At 47.1% G+C, this 17386-nt stretch overlaps 1 protein-coding gene across 5 annotated transcripts in view; it reads right to left on the bottom strand.

Annotated features, from left to right (window-relative positions):
• Positions 1 to 17386, bottom strand: part of HSF1 (heat shock transcription factor 1) — a 71958-nt gene that overhangs the window by 19601 nt on the left and 34971 nt on the right. For all 5 annotated transcript variants that reach the window (XM_067290064.1, XM_067290062.1, XM_067290063.1 and 2 more), the window contains exons 5-7: positions 2368 to 2443; positions 1901 to 1962; positions 369 to 465 (exon numbers count right to left, since the gene is read on the bottom strand). In XM_067290064.1, the coding sequence (XP_067146165.1) occupies positions 369 to 465; positions 1901 to 1962; positions 2368 to 2443 (235 nt within the window). The remainder of the gene's footprint in view (positions 1 to 368; positions 466 to 1900; positions 1963 to 2367; positions 2444 to 17386) is intronic.

Here is a 17386-nt window from a genome sequence, read left to right as displayed (position 1 = left end):
CAAATGCATTTTGTTTACAACAAAAGCAAAATCTGGATCAAGTCAGCAGATGTAAGCTGAGCAAGGCACCACTTCAACCCATATCTGCTTTCAGTCAAATTCAGATAACTCCTCGGTTGGTTTGCAAGCCAAATGCTCAGCCCCATCACAACCATCTCTGAGAGTTACTAGCTAACAGTTCTCTCCCCGTTGGCTAAGCTAGAAAGCAGCTGTCACTCTAAAATACTTTGCCAAACAAAATAAAGAGGTTCTGAGCAAACTGTTGTACAAAGGCAAGACCAGCTGGAGAAGCTCCTAAAATCAGCCCTTCCCCACAAAGCTGTGCCCTCTTCCCCCTTTCCAAGGCCAGGCACGTACGGCATACTTACTGTGTATGGGGATGAGCCATGGACATGCTCCAAGGAGTACTGGCGACTGTATTTCGGCATGGAATGTGCTGAACTGCTGTCGTTCAACATCAGGGGACTGCAAAAGAATCCCAAACACGACAGCAGTTACCATGCTGCTGATACCGGGTCTCAAGCACCACCTCTCCCCAGCACAGAGACCGTCTCCCCAGCCCCCAGAACCGGGTCCTTGCACACACCTGAGGGGCCAATATACAACTGCCTCCAAGTCTGGAAGCCCTGGAGAGGCACGTGACCATGGCGGGTGGTTGTGTCAGTGCAGCAGAGCAGGCTGCCCAAAGACAGAGAGCCAGTGACCAGCCCCTTGGCTGCATTTCACAAGCCTATTGAGCAGAAATGTAAAACCTCATGGCCCTAGAGCACTTCTTTTTAGTTCCTGGTCACTTCCTTCCACAGGCCTGTATTGTCAGTGTTCTGCCTGGCTTCAGTTTCTCCATGGCCGACTGCTCCAAAGATGGATTACTTGTGGTCAGCCGTGACACAATCACTTCTGTGGCCCTTTTCATGTACTCCAACACTGCGGAGAGACTCTCTCTCTTTATGAAATGAATCATTTCAGCATGTCTTGGGCATCATCACAATATAAACCACTATCATCATTAATAATAATGAAGCCTGCTGTGGTGCTGTCTGCCATATGGTGCTGCCGGGCAGTGTTCAAACACAAAAGGACAGCCTCGCAACTAGACAGGCAACGCAGGACAAGATGGGGGCAGGAACAGCCATGCAGCAGAGTAACTGCAATTTCATACACGAACAAGTGCAAACGGTCAGGGCGATGAGGAGCCCATCTCACAGGATGAGACTAGAAGAGCAGGGTCTGGTTCAGCCCAGTGGAGTGTCAGATGACAGACAACAGGAGAACCATCTATAAAAGCTTAGGAGGGAAAAGTAATTGTGCTACAGCACAATCTTGGGACAAAAACAAGTATTAACTGGCCAAAAAAAAATTAACCTGGAAATGTTCTTAACCACTTAAGGCACTTGAGTACTGAACGGTCACCCAATACAACTAACGAGGGGCAAAAAAAACCCCACAGTATGTTTGAAGACAGGCTTGATTAGTTTATGAAGATGTCACAGCAGCAGCCTGTGACGGCAGACTAGTCTTGATGGCCCAGGGGTTCCTTTCAGTATAACGGCAAAATGTCGTGACAGTGCCAAGACACTATTTTAGTAGTGCAAGAGCCCAGCCCTTGCTTCCTCGGCTGCAGTCTCACGTATTACAGTGGTTAGGTATGAAGTAGGTACTGCATGGGCTTACGTGGCCTGCATTGCAAACCCTTCTTGATATCAGTTGCATAGCAGTGTTAGCTGTTTTTTGGCTGGAGCAAATACTTGAAGGCTCACATGATCCCAATGACCGCTGTCCAGTCCTACCCCACTGGCAAGGCTGCTACAGAAGACAGAGATCTGGGGGACCCACTCTGCTGATCCTCTCTTTATTCTCTCAGACAGGGAATCTTTATCTGGATGTAGAAATGCAGACTTACATCTTCCTCTTCACCCCAAGAATACGGTTGGATTGCACCAATGAAATCAAAAACTGGATAAGCTGTGAGGAGAAGAAAGAAAAACCTGTTAGGATGCGCACAGTGACTTGGGTAAGCAAGGACATAAACAGCTCTGGAACCGTTTGGCCCCTGTGCTCAGGCGCCAGAGGAGGGCACAGTGAGAGCACGGCAGACTGCTGACCACAACTCTAAGCACAAAGGTGAGGACTGGAGGTAAAAAAAACATTTTGCATTGCAATACTGCCAGCTAGAATTTATCCTTTGCCCACTGGGTTTCCAGAATCCCAAGATATCAGGAGGAAATAGCAGCAACCAAAAGCGTTCTTAAACAGAATTAATACCACTGCATTCCCCCAGTCCTGCAAGTACCCGATCTGGTCACGACTTCATCACATACACTAACACGACAGCGTCCCAATCCCTCCACCTGCAAGACCAGGAGTTACCTTATTGACAACTTTCTGCTGCTGAGCGTGCTTCTGCCTCAAGCTGGCTACTTCCCTCCACAATGCCTCATTCTCACTGCAAGAGAAGAAAAAACCATCAAGAAAAAGTGCGGCCTCTCAGGCAGAGCAAATAAAGCCTGGGGCGAGTTGGAAAACTGTAGCAGGGGACTTGCCGACATCTCCAGATACCGGCTCATTTACAACCTCCTGAGGCTGTGGGTGAAATTTTATTCATTAACTTTGCTTTGCCATCATTTTAACTTGCAGCAGAACTCCAGAAACAGCAGATATTCACACATGGGCAATAACACAGAGCCTTACCCAGAGAGAGAGCAGCTCACATCTGCCAGAAGCCATTATCATGCCCTTGTGGAAAGGACCCTGGTGAATGAACTCAATCTCCTTGATCTAGCCCAGGTGCACACGGGGTGGGTTATAAATTGGCTTCTCCAGAGACAGGGAGGGGAAAGCCAGAGGAGGAGCTAGCTCCATGCCCAGGCAGAGATCTGGGCCGAGCCTGGTGCGAGCTCGGGCTGTAAAACCTTCACGCTGAGGAGCTGCATGGCGCCTACCCCCGAGATTTTCTCCTGCAGCAGCAATTCCCAAACTCTACAGACTTTTTAGAACTTCATATTTGGCTTTTCTACACATAAAAATCAAAATAGCAATGATCGGTTTTGTGTATTCTGTGAATGCAAAACACAATGGAAAAATCAGCAATAAACCTGCAAAATTTTCTCTTATTTTTAAAGCTACTAGAGATCCAAGGAGCTTATAAGTCAGATAAATGTCCCAGTTAAAGCATACGACTGCAGCACTGATATGATCTCAACGCCAGACAGTTACTCTGCAAGCAATCCAGACGTTTTAACCCTTTTTTGGCTCCCCCCCAAGCCTTTGTGGAATCTGTACTGCTGAAGCTGCAAAAATCTCCTTCAGTTTTTTTTTAAATGCCTTTACTTTTTCTTCATAGGCTTTCATTTCCACAGGGCTCAGGACCAGCCGTGACAACGCGTTAGAGCCGGGAAGGTTTCCCCTAGGCTTCGGAGAGAGAGGAACAGGGTGACGCGCAGCAGAAGTCTGCCCAGAAGCAGGTCACCCGCAGGCTCCTGTCTATACGCTGTTGTAACACGAGGACGAGGTGAGTCCTCAGCAAAACGAAACAAAACCCCAGAAAGGAGAAATCGGTATGAAATCCCTTTGACTTTCTGAAAATAGGCTCCCCCTCGCTGATCGGCCAACTCCAATTCCTGAACGGTGGGAATGCTCGGCAGCCGTGCAGAGCCGCGCGGACTCGCACCCCCACGTCTACGGCAAGGGCCCGGAGCGGCGGCAACGCGCCTGTGTTTCGGCTGCGGTGAGGAACGCTCCGTCTTTTCATCGGCAAAGCGAGGGCGTCCCAAAACGCAGCTCAGAAGCGTGCGGCTGGCTGACCCGAGCCCCGGCAAGGATTGGGGAAGGTCCGTGAATCAGGCCCGCAGCCGGCACCCGCTGCTGAAGCCCGGAGGGTCGGAGGGCTCAAGCGAGCCCGGCTGAGCGACGTCAAGCGGCCGAGGCCCGGCGGGCCAGAGCCGGGGGCGCGCAAGGGAAGGCGGAGCGAGCGAAACAGCTGGATAAAAGGCCCCCAAAGGGTTAAACTGATCTGAAAGCAGCAAAAAAAAAAAAAAAAAAAAAGCTTGAAGGCTTTCTTTAGCATACTGTTTTATGAGGCAATTAAATGCTGGTGAGGAGTTTACAAGGGCTGGTTTCAAAGGTTTCATTTCAGGAGTTATTAAAAGCTCTTTGAAGCGTTTTGTTTATACAAAGTTTTATGGAACCGCATAAGCCGGACGGCACCCCGCACCTGCCTCTCTTAAAAGCCGCTCCTGGGGGAAGCCCCGGCCCTGTCGCAGGCCCCAGCGTTTCGGAAGCGGAGGACGAGGCGCGCTAGCCTAAGGTTGCCGTACGCAAGGTTTGAGGTCCTGGTTCCTCGCGGGGCTGCGTCCCCCCGAAGCGAGGACACCGCCGAGCCGCCGCGTTTCAGGCGAGAGCTGCTGCCAGCAGCGCGCGGGCCAAGCGCCGCGGGTCCCGGCTCGGAGAGCCTGGCGAGCCTTCCTCCTCCGTCTCCGCAGGGAGGACGCAGCACGCGCCCGTCTCAGCTGGAAAGCTGCCTTGGCGGCTGCAGGTCGCTAATCCGGAGGGAAGCATGGGACCTCAGCACAAAATTCTGAGTTAGATGCGGGTTTTTTTTTCTTTCTTCCCACGGAAAACAGCTCTGCCTTCCCGGCCGAGCCCCCCCCGGTTTCGCCCTCGAGCTCACCGACGCTGGTAGGAAGGCTGCAGCAGATGTGCCGACTATTCAGAGAAAATGGGCAGCTTTTCACCGAAGCGCAGCTTTTCAAAGCACTCAGTAAGCTGGTGCGCTTCTGCCAGGGAGACCGCAGCCAGACACAGAATAACATTTGTTATCTCTTGAAGCCAGAAGAGATGCTCATTTATCACCGTGGCTGTACAAGGGTCCTCATGAGAAATGTCCATCCTGTTTGAAAAACAGCCTTTCTAAAGGAGCTTTAATTACCAATGTACATTCGGGGAAAATGGTTGTTACTCTCCTTTCAGATAAAATTACTCTGGGTAAAAGCCATGCTTGACTTTACCGCTAGCAATTTTTGAAATAGACTGTTACTCGCTAGCCAATATTTTGCAGTTTAAACAAAATGCAGTCTTGCAAGCTCTCACACTTTCATCGAGGCTGTGCTGCCACTTGGCATTTTTCTTAAAACCCAGCCTCTGGAATCAGGTAATTACACAAGAAACTCATCTTCTGCTTTTACTCTGCTTGAAGATGAACTCTAGTGCTCAGCTGCAGAGAGAAGCTTGCAACTGTGCACCACACAGACCCAACAAGAGTGTGTATAGAGAAAAACCTCACATTCATTTTTAAAACCTCCTGCTTTGGAGGCTTGAACCCCAGGCACTCGTGCTAGCACATGGGGATAATACAAGAGCAGCATGTGACTGTGACCACTGAGTCACAACAGATGCCCACAGAGTTTGCATTTGAGCTTTCTTCTACCCTACGGTATTTCTCCCCCTCACACCACAAGGTGCTTCAGAATTCATGTAGAAGTGACTTTATAGCAAGCAGGGGAATCCTCCATCATGTACTGCACAGATGTTCTAGGGTTTCCGACAACATGGTATTGAAAATAAAACCGTGTTTTCATCAGGCAAGCCAATCTAGATCTGAAACTGAGGTCACAGATGCTTTGACTCTGTGCACTCCTTATCTCAATAAATGTTCATTTTACTCTAACAGCTCAATAGAGAAACTATCTGCAACTACGGGTCGACTTGTATCACTATAGCATATATATAATAGCATATGTATATAATATATGTGTGTAGATCAGGCCTTAGTCCTGCTTATCACTGCACAGATGGAGAGCATGCACCATCCCAGCCGCAGACATTACCAGCCACAGGAGCTCTCCATCCATGACCGAGGTGGGGCAAGGTCAGGAGGGCCCTGTACAGCGACAGCTTTCAGAGGGTACGTGGGGTGCCACCAAAAGGGGCAGGTCAGCACACCAGAAAACAAGGGGGTGTTTGCTTGCAAGCCCAGCAGTCGGGTACCGGAGCCTGGTGTCAAGGGCTAGGGGGGCAGCAGGGAAAAGCGCTGTGCAGGAAAGCGCAGGAGGAATTCCTGTGCGTGTCAGGAAAGGATGGAGAGAGAAGGGCACAGGGAAAAGGCATGCAAGCTAAGAAGGGTCCTACTACGTCCACATTTGCTTTAAAAAGGGGGGTGGGAGGGGTAAAGATCTTCGTTAGGGATGATATGAGACCGTGTGACAAGTCCATGGCAGAGCGTAAGGTCATGGATGCTATGTCCTCACCCAAGTTTCAGATGAGGCTCGCGTTTTTCCAACCCAAATGTACGCCGAAGTCCATTTACAGACGGCAACCCTCTTCAACCAATGTGCACTTTCACGCCGAGTGCTGCAACCCCGAGCAGCACTGTGTGCGCAGCCAGTTACACATTCAAATGACAGAAAGGTTTCTCAAAACAAACCGACTGGGGCTTTCGTCTCTGAGAGCGACACTGGACTTGCACTGGGGCTCCCAATGTACGTTCATGAATGTTCCGGAGAAGGGCAGAAAGCTTGCTGGTGACATTAAGTGACAGCAGCAAAAACGAGTGATTGGGCAATATATCATGGCAGATGAAAATATCATAGGCAAATATGAAGGGATATACACATGGAACAATACAATCTTAATTTTTCCTAGACCAACACAGACCTGAGCTGACTAATACGGCTCAAAACCAAGATTGTGACGCTTTAAATGGGTAGTTCTGTAAAAGCATTGACTCAGTACCCAATAGCAGTGAAATCAAAACACAAACTGGGTTTAACATTGGGAATTATAAGGAAAAGAAGAGAGAACAAAACACAGATCGCCTCTAGCCTTCCGTATAACCTGCTCTGATGACGCTGGGCTCCCTGAATATTGTGCGCGCCTGTGAACCTCACCTAAAATGAAAGGGGAAAAGGCAAAGAGCACGCAGATGATCAGGAACAGAAACAGCCTCTGTATGTGACAGCAGGACCTTGTTCCTATCTCAGGCTCCAGGAAAGCTGGCCTAGGGAAAGAGCTGCGGGAGCAGAAGCCAACATGGTTTGCAAAATCACGAGCAGCACAGGGAAAACGAATAGGCAGCGATGTTCCCTCTCTGTTCTGATTTGATGCTAGAGATATCAGCTGAAGTTAGCAGCTGGCAGATCCAATATAAACAAAAGGAAACAGTTCTCCAGACACCACGTAATTAAGACGCAGCACTCTGCAGCAGGATCCCAGAAATCACGGGACAAAGTCGCACAAGAAACGCAAATCTACTGAGGACCATTAAACACACAGACACCACCTGTATCTCAGGAAGTCCCTAAGCCGCAGTGCTGGTGCCAGGGGACTGCTCTAAGCAAGCAGCACCACATGCTTGCCTTGCTCTTTTCCTCTTGCCCTTTGCTACTGGTCTCATCAGAAATGGAGCTGGAAGATAAAGACCACTCATGTGACACCGTATGACTGTGAGGTCCTTACTCCATACCAGCATAACTTCTCTTTGCAGTTAAAACCTGACTCAGACCTTTCCTGCAAAGTCTTTCAAACTCTCTCTCTCTTCTTTGCCCAAAACAATGTTTAAACTATTGTTCTAAGATCGCTACCCGAGCTGTCAGCTTCTGTGGCTTAGGGACTGTGTGCCACCTGCGATCTCCAGGGGAAGACACGCCAGACCATCCAGGTCAGTCTAAGAGGGCAGCGTTCAGGCACCTCAAGCGATGCTTTTGGAAGGCAGCTCCACATGTAACACTGCACGTAAAGAAAAAGGGGCAGAGCCGGAGCTTAGGGCAAGGCCAGCGCTCAAGAGAGAGACTTCTCGATGCACAGGATCAGGCATTGCAGCAGAGATGTTCATTCCTTGTAATACCAGCTGTCCAGTGAAGGAAGCAGCTGTTTCTTAGTTCACACTAAATCAGCTACTAGACTAAAAAGTATTTTGAGTCCAAAATTTTGAGTGCTCAAGTATTATCAATCTTTAATCTCCAGCAGGTATAACCTTTGGGGGAGTTCCTTATTTGGAAAATGCAGAAATAGTTGTATATGACTCTTGCTTTAGAGTCTGGAAATAGCTCAGAAATATGGAATATTAATGACCGTCCTGACCAAGAGAGATTGTCTGCATTCTGCTGACTGAACAAGTATGCAAACCAAGCACAATCTATCAAAAGAGCATCAGCACTGCTTTTGCTTCCTTTTTATTATCACAGCGAGCTTATAAGAGAAGGCAACATTTTATTTCTGCAGACAACCCAGCCACAAGTAATGACAGACCACAAAAGAAGTAGGTGTTGCAACCTGCAGAAGTAGCAATAGCAGCCTCTGACATCACTATTTTTCTAAAACCCAGTCCACCTTGAAACGTGTTAAAGCAAGGAAAAGTACACTAGAAGGAAAAGTGCTTTTTAAAATGCATAATGTGACATACCCAAGATGCAGAAAGGCAGTTTGGTTTTGAGAGCAACTTACAGGTTCCACTGGCAAACCCGTTCTAGAGCAGGGAGAGATCCTGCTTCATGTTTGAAACCAATGCCCTAATACTAGCTGCCTAACGCGCCAGGCACAAAGACGCAACCTGTTTGCTGCTTTTCAGCAAAACGAGGGGTGAGCAAGCTGACCTAAGCTTAGAAGAGAGGCAGTCTGACCTTCCCAATAAAAGCAACAGCCCTGTCTTTTATACTTACTTCCTTAGCCCACTTCTCATTTTGTTGTTACCCACAGCATCCCTCACCGCAGTAAACCAAACATCTGGACTGCAGCCTCAGAGAGCCTCTGAGCTCTTCACTCTCTCAAAGTCTTTCATTTCACCATTTTCCCTATGCATAAGCTGGCATTACCACTAAAAAGCCACTCTGTCTTCTCCCTGTGGCACCTTCTTCTCCCTTTGGCTAAGGAAAGCATTTAAGCTGAGCACCAGGTCAGGGAACTGGTACAGGCTGTTTCGCTCTGCATGTCCACATAAGTGAAGATGGGCAGGATGGATCACTAAGGTCCATCCTGGGGCTGTTTAAAGCTTTCATCTAACTGGTACCTGACATCCAATCGCCCACATTCATCCTCATGAACATGTCCTACGTTCAGGTATAACAGAAAAAATACAATAGGAGTTGAATTTCAAGGATTGTGGGCAAGGGTACGTTGTAAGGAGGTGGAGTTCTGGATTTGCACAGTACCTAGCAAGAGGGGACCCCGAGCCCTGCTAGAGCCTTAGTGCACTTCCTCGGTACCGGCGTTTGCTGGAGTACATCGACTTCAGCAGCAGTTTATAGGAGATACTGCTTACGCTGTCCTGCAGCAGAGGAAGAAGAGGGAACCTGTAGCTGTAGGTTGATGATGATGGTACGCCTCCACTCGTCCTGGGTAAACGAGGTCTGAAAGCTTTTCTCTAGGAGGATGCAAAAACATACTCTACCCTTTCGCTCTTGATGAGACAAATCTTGTTTTCCTTTTATGGAGAAGGACAGAGCATAGTGTGATTTAAGTGTGGTTCAGAAACTTTTTAGCGACTCTTGGCAATCATAAAGGTTTACACATTTTGTGGATTTTTTTCAAATACTAAAACACTCAGTGGTCTCAAAATGCCTGACTCCAGTTTATCAGTTTTCACTTTTTCAATACGCACAAAGGTAACATTTTCAAGAGTTTAAAATTACCTCTGTTCTACCACAAAAAGCAGTGGTTACTTTTGTAGGAGCAATGAGGCATTTTTTATATCATATTTACAAAAAAGAGAACTTTTTGCTTCTTTAAGGCTCAAAAGCCACCCCGCTCTTAATCATATCTGAATATTATGGAATAAATTAGTACCACATAGGAATAAGTATTGTTTTTAGGTTGCTAGCTTGAGAAAAGCATATCTATGAATAAGCAAGCTTTTAAAGCGATCAGATATACTTCTAGGGAGTTTAGATAATGACAAAACCCTTTGAACATACAGGCAAAAAAAAAAATCCTTCTATCTTCCTCATAGGCCAAGGCTATGAAGAAGTGAAAGGTAAACCGTTCGAGGAAAAGACCAACTACGCCACCGAACGTATCCACAGCACACTAGCATCCTGAATACCATACGCTGCTGTCATTGCTATCTCCGAGACTGTACAAACTGAAAAGTCAGAGCAGAGCAGCTGAGATGATCAAACGTGTGGACAGTCTCTCCAAGAGGAATGACCACAGAAACAAGGGCTCTTCAAACTTGGAAGAGAGATCAAAGGGAACATGTCAGAAGCTCTATAAAGATTATGAATAATATGGAAAAAATGATTTGTTCGCTCTTCCAAAATAAGAAAGAGGCACTTATCAAGTCATCTGGCAACAACTTAAAAAGAAGAGGTGGTATTTTTACTGCACACCACAATATAATTGCACAACTCAAAAGTCTGCATTCACAAATAGGAGATACAATTAAGAGAAGAACTCATTCTTCTTAGAGTCAAGATGAAATGTCTGTCTAAATTAACTCAAAGTTCAGTTAAAAAGCTTATATCTTAGTATCTCCTGTCATATTTTCTTTAAATAGCCAGCAGCTCTTGGAAGAAGTTAGCTATGAGTAGTGTGGCTCTTATATCCCATGCAGCTTTTTTTCGAGAGCTGTTCCAGAAAAATCAGAAGTTCACACCAACCTAACCTATAGGTAACATGGAGATTCTCTTCAATCTCATACGCAGGGGGTTTAGCCATATCTGTGACCAAAAAAATTTAAGGTCGCTACAGTGACCTAGCATAACACGACCGCTGAACTTCAGCCACCTACCCCCATATAAAGAGGAATAACTCCTGCTGCGCGAACGGCGGAGCCTGCCGAGGCTGTACTTACCCGACCCTGTTTCTGCAGCACAGGCTCTGGAGGGAGCCCGGCCTGGCCCCCTTAACCTGTTTCCCTCCTATATCAGCACTTACACAACCACGGAGCAAATAAGGTTTGGAAACCGAGCTGGCTAAGAAGCAGGTGGGGGGAAAAGAGGTTATTGCCCACTTTGGCAATCATGCTGCTTTGTACAGGACCTTAGCTACAGCCTCCTGGAGGTATCTTGCCGACTGTCTTGGCAGAGGGCACTGCTGAACACGACTGATACACCCCCCACCCCAGGGGTTAACCATCTGGAGCAGCCGCCAGCACCACGGTTTCTGCATTTCAGAAGCGCGTTGGTAATTCCTTCTGCTGCTGTGGAACGAGGCCGGCCCTCGTTGCAGACTCAGCTCTGACCGCGCACATTCGGAGCCTTCCAGCTACGCTCTACGGCGAAAAGCGAGCGTTATTTAGGATATACCGGTTTGCAGAACACCACGCTAAGGGCTCTGGCAGTAGTGACGCCCACTAGCACGTTACTAGCAAAATACAGATACAAATAAAACATCAAAAGCAGTTTATTTAAAACTGCACTGTTCCTCCCCTTCTTAATGGAACAGCAGAATCGGCTTCATTCAATATGTTGTTCTGAACCATCTCAGATTAGTATGGACAGAGGAAACTGAATGTAGTTTTCAAATGTTCCCTGCTTGCCTTCTGAAAAAGTAGAGAATCGAGAGACAACCAAACCAGTTTACTGCTCCTGAAGTGACTAGAAGGATGCTGAACAGCAAAGTGAACTACTCCTTCCAGCTCTGGCCAGCTTCAGGGTAGAGTCTGGGGCACCATCTCAAGCCACAAGCCTGAAAGAAGTCACTAGAAGACTCCAAACAACTCTTCCTCCAGAATACTCTGAAAAAGCAAATTAGAGAAGGGAAGGCATGAGTGTCCTGTCCTCCATGCAAGAGACAGCTGGAAAGGTGGTTTGGACACTGCCAAAAGCCTATGTCTCCACAATCAGAAAGACACCTACAAGTGCTGTCCAATTACAGATACCAGAGAAGAGAGCCCACAGTATAAAGGATGAAATCCTGTTTCAGACGGCGTACAAAAGCGTGCTAGAAAGCAGCCCACTCCACAAACCAGGGTTAAGAGGTGCCAGTTGGGTTGAGTTATTTTAACATCAGTATCTCAGACTATGGTGGTAATTAATTTCAGATTTGGATCACTACCCTGAAAAATGAGTACTCCACAGGTCTTTAACCTATCGTTTGGAATGACCAATAAAATTGACTTCAGATGATCTCAAGCAGTGACTAAGCTCATAAAAAGCAGCAGCGTAGATAAAACACACAGATCCCACATTATATTCAGCATTATAAGCCATCAAAGCAATTTTAAGATCAAGCTGATGTTTGACTCTGAGCCAGCACAGGTCCCTCAGGACCAGACAGACATGTGGAGGCCATGGTATGAGAGCTAGTGTTTTGGCCCCAATCTCTGGAACAGCTGGGGTCTAGGCAACCTTTGCACAGGAAGGCCATAAAACAACACATTACAATTGTCCAATTTAGAGGTCATAAAAGCACGGACCACAGTCTCGGCACAAGGCTGGAACAGCCAGAATTCAGCCAACGAAATCCAAGCAGCTAGGATAGAAACGAAGAATAGCACACTTGCAATTAAGAATACATGAAAGCCACCATACACCACAGAAACCTGGCCCTTCTTCCAGTAACACTGCAGTTTTGCCTGCAAAGATGACAAGTGACCAGCTTCCACACATGCAGGTCTCCTTTTCCTTTTTGGCTCCTGGGAAAAATTTAATTATGTACATGCAGTCTTCTTTCCATAAAATTACTTAGAGGTAACTGAGTTCCAGGAACCTCATTTCCCTTCCACAGCAAAAGTTCTGGCCACCTCCTTTTTGAAGTGGCAGATGCTCCAGCTGATGATGTTGATAGTGCACCTGCATGAAGGGCAAGCTTTAATTTTTTTTCTACTTAAACCAAAAAGAGCAGCAGATTGGGCGGCCTGTCACCATCACCTCCACCTCTTTACTCCAGACAAGGCTGGGGAACATTTGTGGTAACAGATGGTCCTTCCTTCATGCACAACCCAGGGAAAAGGGATCTGGTGAGGCTGGAGCCAGAGGTAATTGGTTGCTTAGATTACTGTAACACACGAGGAAATGGGAGGATGGAAACCCTATTAATGGGATACAGCTGGTAGGGAAGACAGACAGCTTCATCCACAAGTGTTCTCAAATGCCAGCTCTTGCGATCCTACATTTCAGCATGGAGAACCTCTGCTGCATAAAAAGAAATAAAACCAAAACTAAGAAATTGCTATGCTCCAAGATTTACTGCAGCTCTTCCAGAAATCAGTGCCTTGACAGTGACGTCTCATTTACAAACCTGAATCATGAGTACATCGTTATTTAACTCTTTTCACTGCATTCTCATATATTTTTAAAAGGAAATCTGGCAACAAAGTAAAACATAATTTGTTCTTTCCAGGTGGGTACCAGTGAACCGAACTGTAGAGCCCCAACAAAACTGATTGATACAGATTCTCAGTAACAGCACTATAATTAATACTTATGCTGTTCCTTTCAGTAGGAAACAGCCAGTTAATAACAGATAGAGCTCCACAGAGGAGGATGCAGACTCAGGGACACACAGATGCTGACCAGCTGCCTGACCCTATGCAGTGTGGGGAGGAAAAGCCTCTTTCTACGCAGACAGACTTATTACGGTTGCTCAGTTGCACAGGGATGAGGCCCCTGAAGACCAGGCACTCCTTCATCTAGTTCTCTGCGATTCCAGCAGATAGACTTGGTTCACAGGAGACAAAACAGATCACTAGTACCTCCAGAAGACTCTCTTGATAAGCCAGTTTGGCCACCCTGGCTGTGGAGAGCAAGGACACAGTCCCAGTTGCTTGCAGACAGCTGCATGCTCCTTCTGGGTTCTGCCCAAATCCAGCCTGCTCGGAGCTGCAGGAGGAAGGCTTTGCTTTGCAAGGCGCCTAAGCCGTTTCAGAGGTTCAGAAAGCTGACTGTCCAGCACAGTTTCCTGGAGTTTCATAAGGCTTTAGGTGGGATAACACAGGGGCTGCCTCTTTGCCAGCCGCCTCTGTAGTAATAGCACATCTTCCCAGTCAGCTTCCCTCCTCCTCCCCAGCAGCTCCGGGCAGAAGCAGGCTACAGGAGGAGGAGAATGCTTCCTGGAAATAGGTTTTCACTGGAGGAGATCGTACTTGCAGAAAAAGCCTCAGCTCTTCTGTATGGCACCTACTTCATGTTTAATTTGCCCCAAACAACTGGCATTGCTGGCATGCGTTTCAGCACAACGGTGACCGAGTCTCAGACTGCAAGATCTCAGCTCATACACGGCAGGCAAACAACCCCGATTCCGGTAGAGGCACAGCCACTGCCTCTCAGCTTAGCGTGTTTCCAGGTGAGACATTTTAGCTTCCCGGTTCTTCTAAGTGCAGTATCTCCAGCACCACTCCCCCAGGTCGGCCTCTGCTGAGGCCTCCCCTCCCGTGGTACATCCTTCCGAGGAGGCTCCTGCCGCACAGCAGCGAGTCTCCTCACGCTCACGCGCGCTGCCCTTTCCTAGCAAGAACGCTGTTAATGCATGGGAAGCAAAATGCTGCTTCCTATTCCTGCTGTCCCGACCGACAGGGCGCCCCGAGTCTGAGCCAACGGGTCTTTGTGAAGTACCCCAGATCACTACCGGGTGCTATTTAAAGGTAAAGACCAAGTCAGCCTGTAAGTAGACTTGTGTATAGAAAACAACAAAAAAGAAAACTTGGTTCAAACGTACAGGATACAGTAGCCGGCAGCGCAAGCTCGGAAGAACAGCACAGGAATTCCAGCGTCGGGTTAGGAGACCCTTCCCCTCCTGCTCGAAGGGGGTGTTGCAACCCGCCTCACGCTGCTGCGCCTCTTGTTTGGCCAGGCTACAGCAACCGGACACAAGGTATTACGGGCTCATAAAGCATGGTGTAAAACACAGAAAATACCGGGCCAGCAATTTCACAGCAGATCTTCTTACAAGTTTTATGTCTTTGCTATATAGACTGGGCCTCATTTTTTCCACACCAGTTAAAACAGATATGCAAAACTGTTGTTCTCTCAGAGCTGCTGAGAAAATGTGAAGAGAGAAACAGGGCTGCAAAGTTCTACCTCATTCCGAGTCTAGAACTAAAAGCCATTCACTTACTCATCTCCCAAACGATTTTAAGCAGCTTTCAACCAAGCACCTTAGTCCCCGAAGGTGGGAGGGCTTCTATTAATGAGGCTTTTCTGAGCACAGTGACTAAACTTGGATATCACCTAGTTGGCTTCATTATGTCCTAGCTCAGCTTTTCTCTCACCTAACACTGATGGATTCAATCTTTTCAACAAATGTTCTAATGCAAACTCTATCCCCTTAGGTCAGTGTCAAATGATAATATATATGTTGCTTTTGGAACCCTGAAACCATAAAGAAAGTTACATGGGTCAAAATTATTTGGTATGATTTACTGGGGGTTTGCATACGGTAAACTAATTCTGGTGAAGAGGAATTATACTGCAAAAGGCCAAGTTCTTGTGTCTGTTTAGATTTATTTTTATCAAGAGAAATTTTAACTTTTAAATTCTGTTAGCAACTGGGGCCTTGTAAAAGCGGCGGGGCCTTGTAAACAGAGTCTGGTCAGGAGGAAGTGCTCTCAGCGTCCCATGGCAGAGCTTCATGTGCCGAGCCAAGGCGAACACGATCCCTGAAGGAGACATGGAGAAAACTGATAAAAACAGGTGCAGACACCATGGCTAGCTTGCTGCTTTCAACAATCTGTTTAAAATTAAACTTACGGATACACTTCAGCTCCCACGGGACTCGAGCAGAGCCGATGAATCACTAGGAAGTGACAGCCTCTCTGCCTCACCTTCCTGCCCCGTGCTTTGCACAAGGGTAGTAGCACTTCGGAAAGCAAGGGAGCAATGAGAGCAGGCATTGCTAGGAGACACAGGCACCAGCAGCCAGGCACAGATCTCCTCCTTCCTGCCTGCAAAGGAACTCATCAGAGCCAATATCTCAAAATCAAGAGACAACGTCTCCGTTTCCAACTGAGACTGCTGCTTTGGTTTCTCTGCCCTCCCTAAGTCCGTGATCGAGTTCTTTTTGTCGTGCTTGTAACATTAGTAATTACTACCACACTCTTCCAGGGCAAAGCCACAGCCACACTGAAATCAGTTATGCACTAAACCACTTTATTCCTGTAGGAGAGAGATGCATGCAAGTATAGAAGTCCCAGCGTTGTCTTTCCGAGTTGGTTAAAGGGCTAAAAGACAAGCGCGCAATCACACCTAAGGCTAAGCCAAAACATTCTCCTTACAGAGCCATAGGCAGGTCAGAAGAGATGAAGAATTACAGAATGACATTGATAGGTCTGGAGCTGAGAAAGAGCGTTATATTCAGTTAAATGTTGCTTAGTACCTGTCAGCCTGTGTGGCACAGAGAGCCAGCTTTAATTGCAATTGTCAGTTTAAGATCTAAACAGCTCCAAGTTAAAAAGCCCAGAAGAAAACATTTGGCTTACATGAGTCACAGCTTTAGAAGCTAAGAAAGCAGAATGGAAGCCAAAAGAAACTGCAGAAATTATAGGTCAGGAACAGGCTCAAATTTTAGTGTAATTAATAACCACCCTTTGCTTGAAGGCACCTCTGGAAGATGACCGCCTTCCAGCTGAAAGGACGGAGTCCAAGCGGATGCTTTCTCCCACACTGCCGGAGTTGGGGTTCCTATGATTTTTCCCATATTGGTTTCTTGCGATTTTCCCATTCAAAAATATTAAAAGGTAAAAGCAACCAGAGATAGAAAAGATACTATTAGTAATATTTCTTAAAACAAAACTTCTCACGTGAGAAAAAGCTTACTAGCAGTTGGTAAATTAAGCATGTAAGTTAGACAATACCATTTAACATCCAGATAACTTCCTAGCGTAAGCTAATTAATCACCATTCTAGCAAATTATACCATTGATAAGAAACTGCTGAAAGGGCTGCAGATAGTAAAAAGCAATAGTTTTTAATGCACTTATCAAATATCAGTACAAACAAGCTAGGGAAGGTGTTAAGCAATCTCTGCTTAAACGGGGCAGATAATGACGCGACCGCAGCTCTGGAGGGAGAGGGGAAGGGTTGCACAAGAAGGTGCAGCCAGAGCCAGAGGCCCGGAGGCCCCAGCCGTAGCCAGGCTTGCAGGGCCATCGCGCACGCGTGGCCTTCGCTTCCACTGCTCAGACTTTTGCAGCCCGCGCAGCCCCCGAGGCGCTCGCCCGACGCCACGTGCAGGATCCCCAGGCTGCACGGTGACATTTTCAATCACCTCCAGGCCACTGCTCGTGTGAGATACCAGGGTTTAGAGAACACAAAAAGGAAAACGACGTTTTAGAATGAGCCATTTGCATTAGAGTACAAAGCAGAAACCAAAATTCAAGGCCTTCACCACGACTTACTCCATCCACACAGAAATGCCAGAAGGGGTTGTCTTCACATGCTCCAATAAATTTCACTTCATGATAAACAGGAAAAAATCAGCCCAAAGGGTCCTTTTCAGACAGCTAACTACCTGAAAAAAG

This window comes from Apteryx mantelli, chromosome 2, assembly GCF_036417845.1.
Source record: "Apteryx mantelli isolate bAptMan1 chromosome 2, bAptMan1.hap1, whole genome shotgun sequence".
In the NCBI taxonomy this organism is placed as follows: Eukaryota; Metazoa; Chordata; class Aves; order Apterygiformes; family Apterygidae; genus Apteryx; species Apteryx mantelli.
The sequence above is the reverse complement of the archived record's forward strand: the minus strand, read 5'-3'. Positions and strand labels throughout refer to the sequence as shown.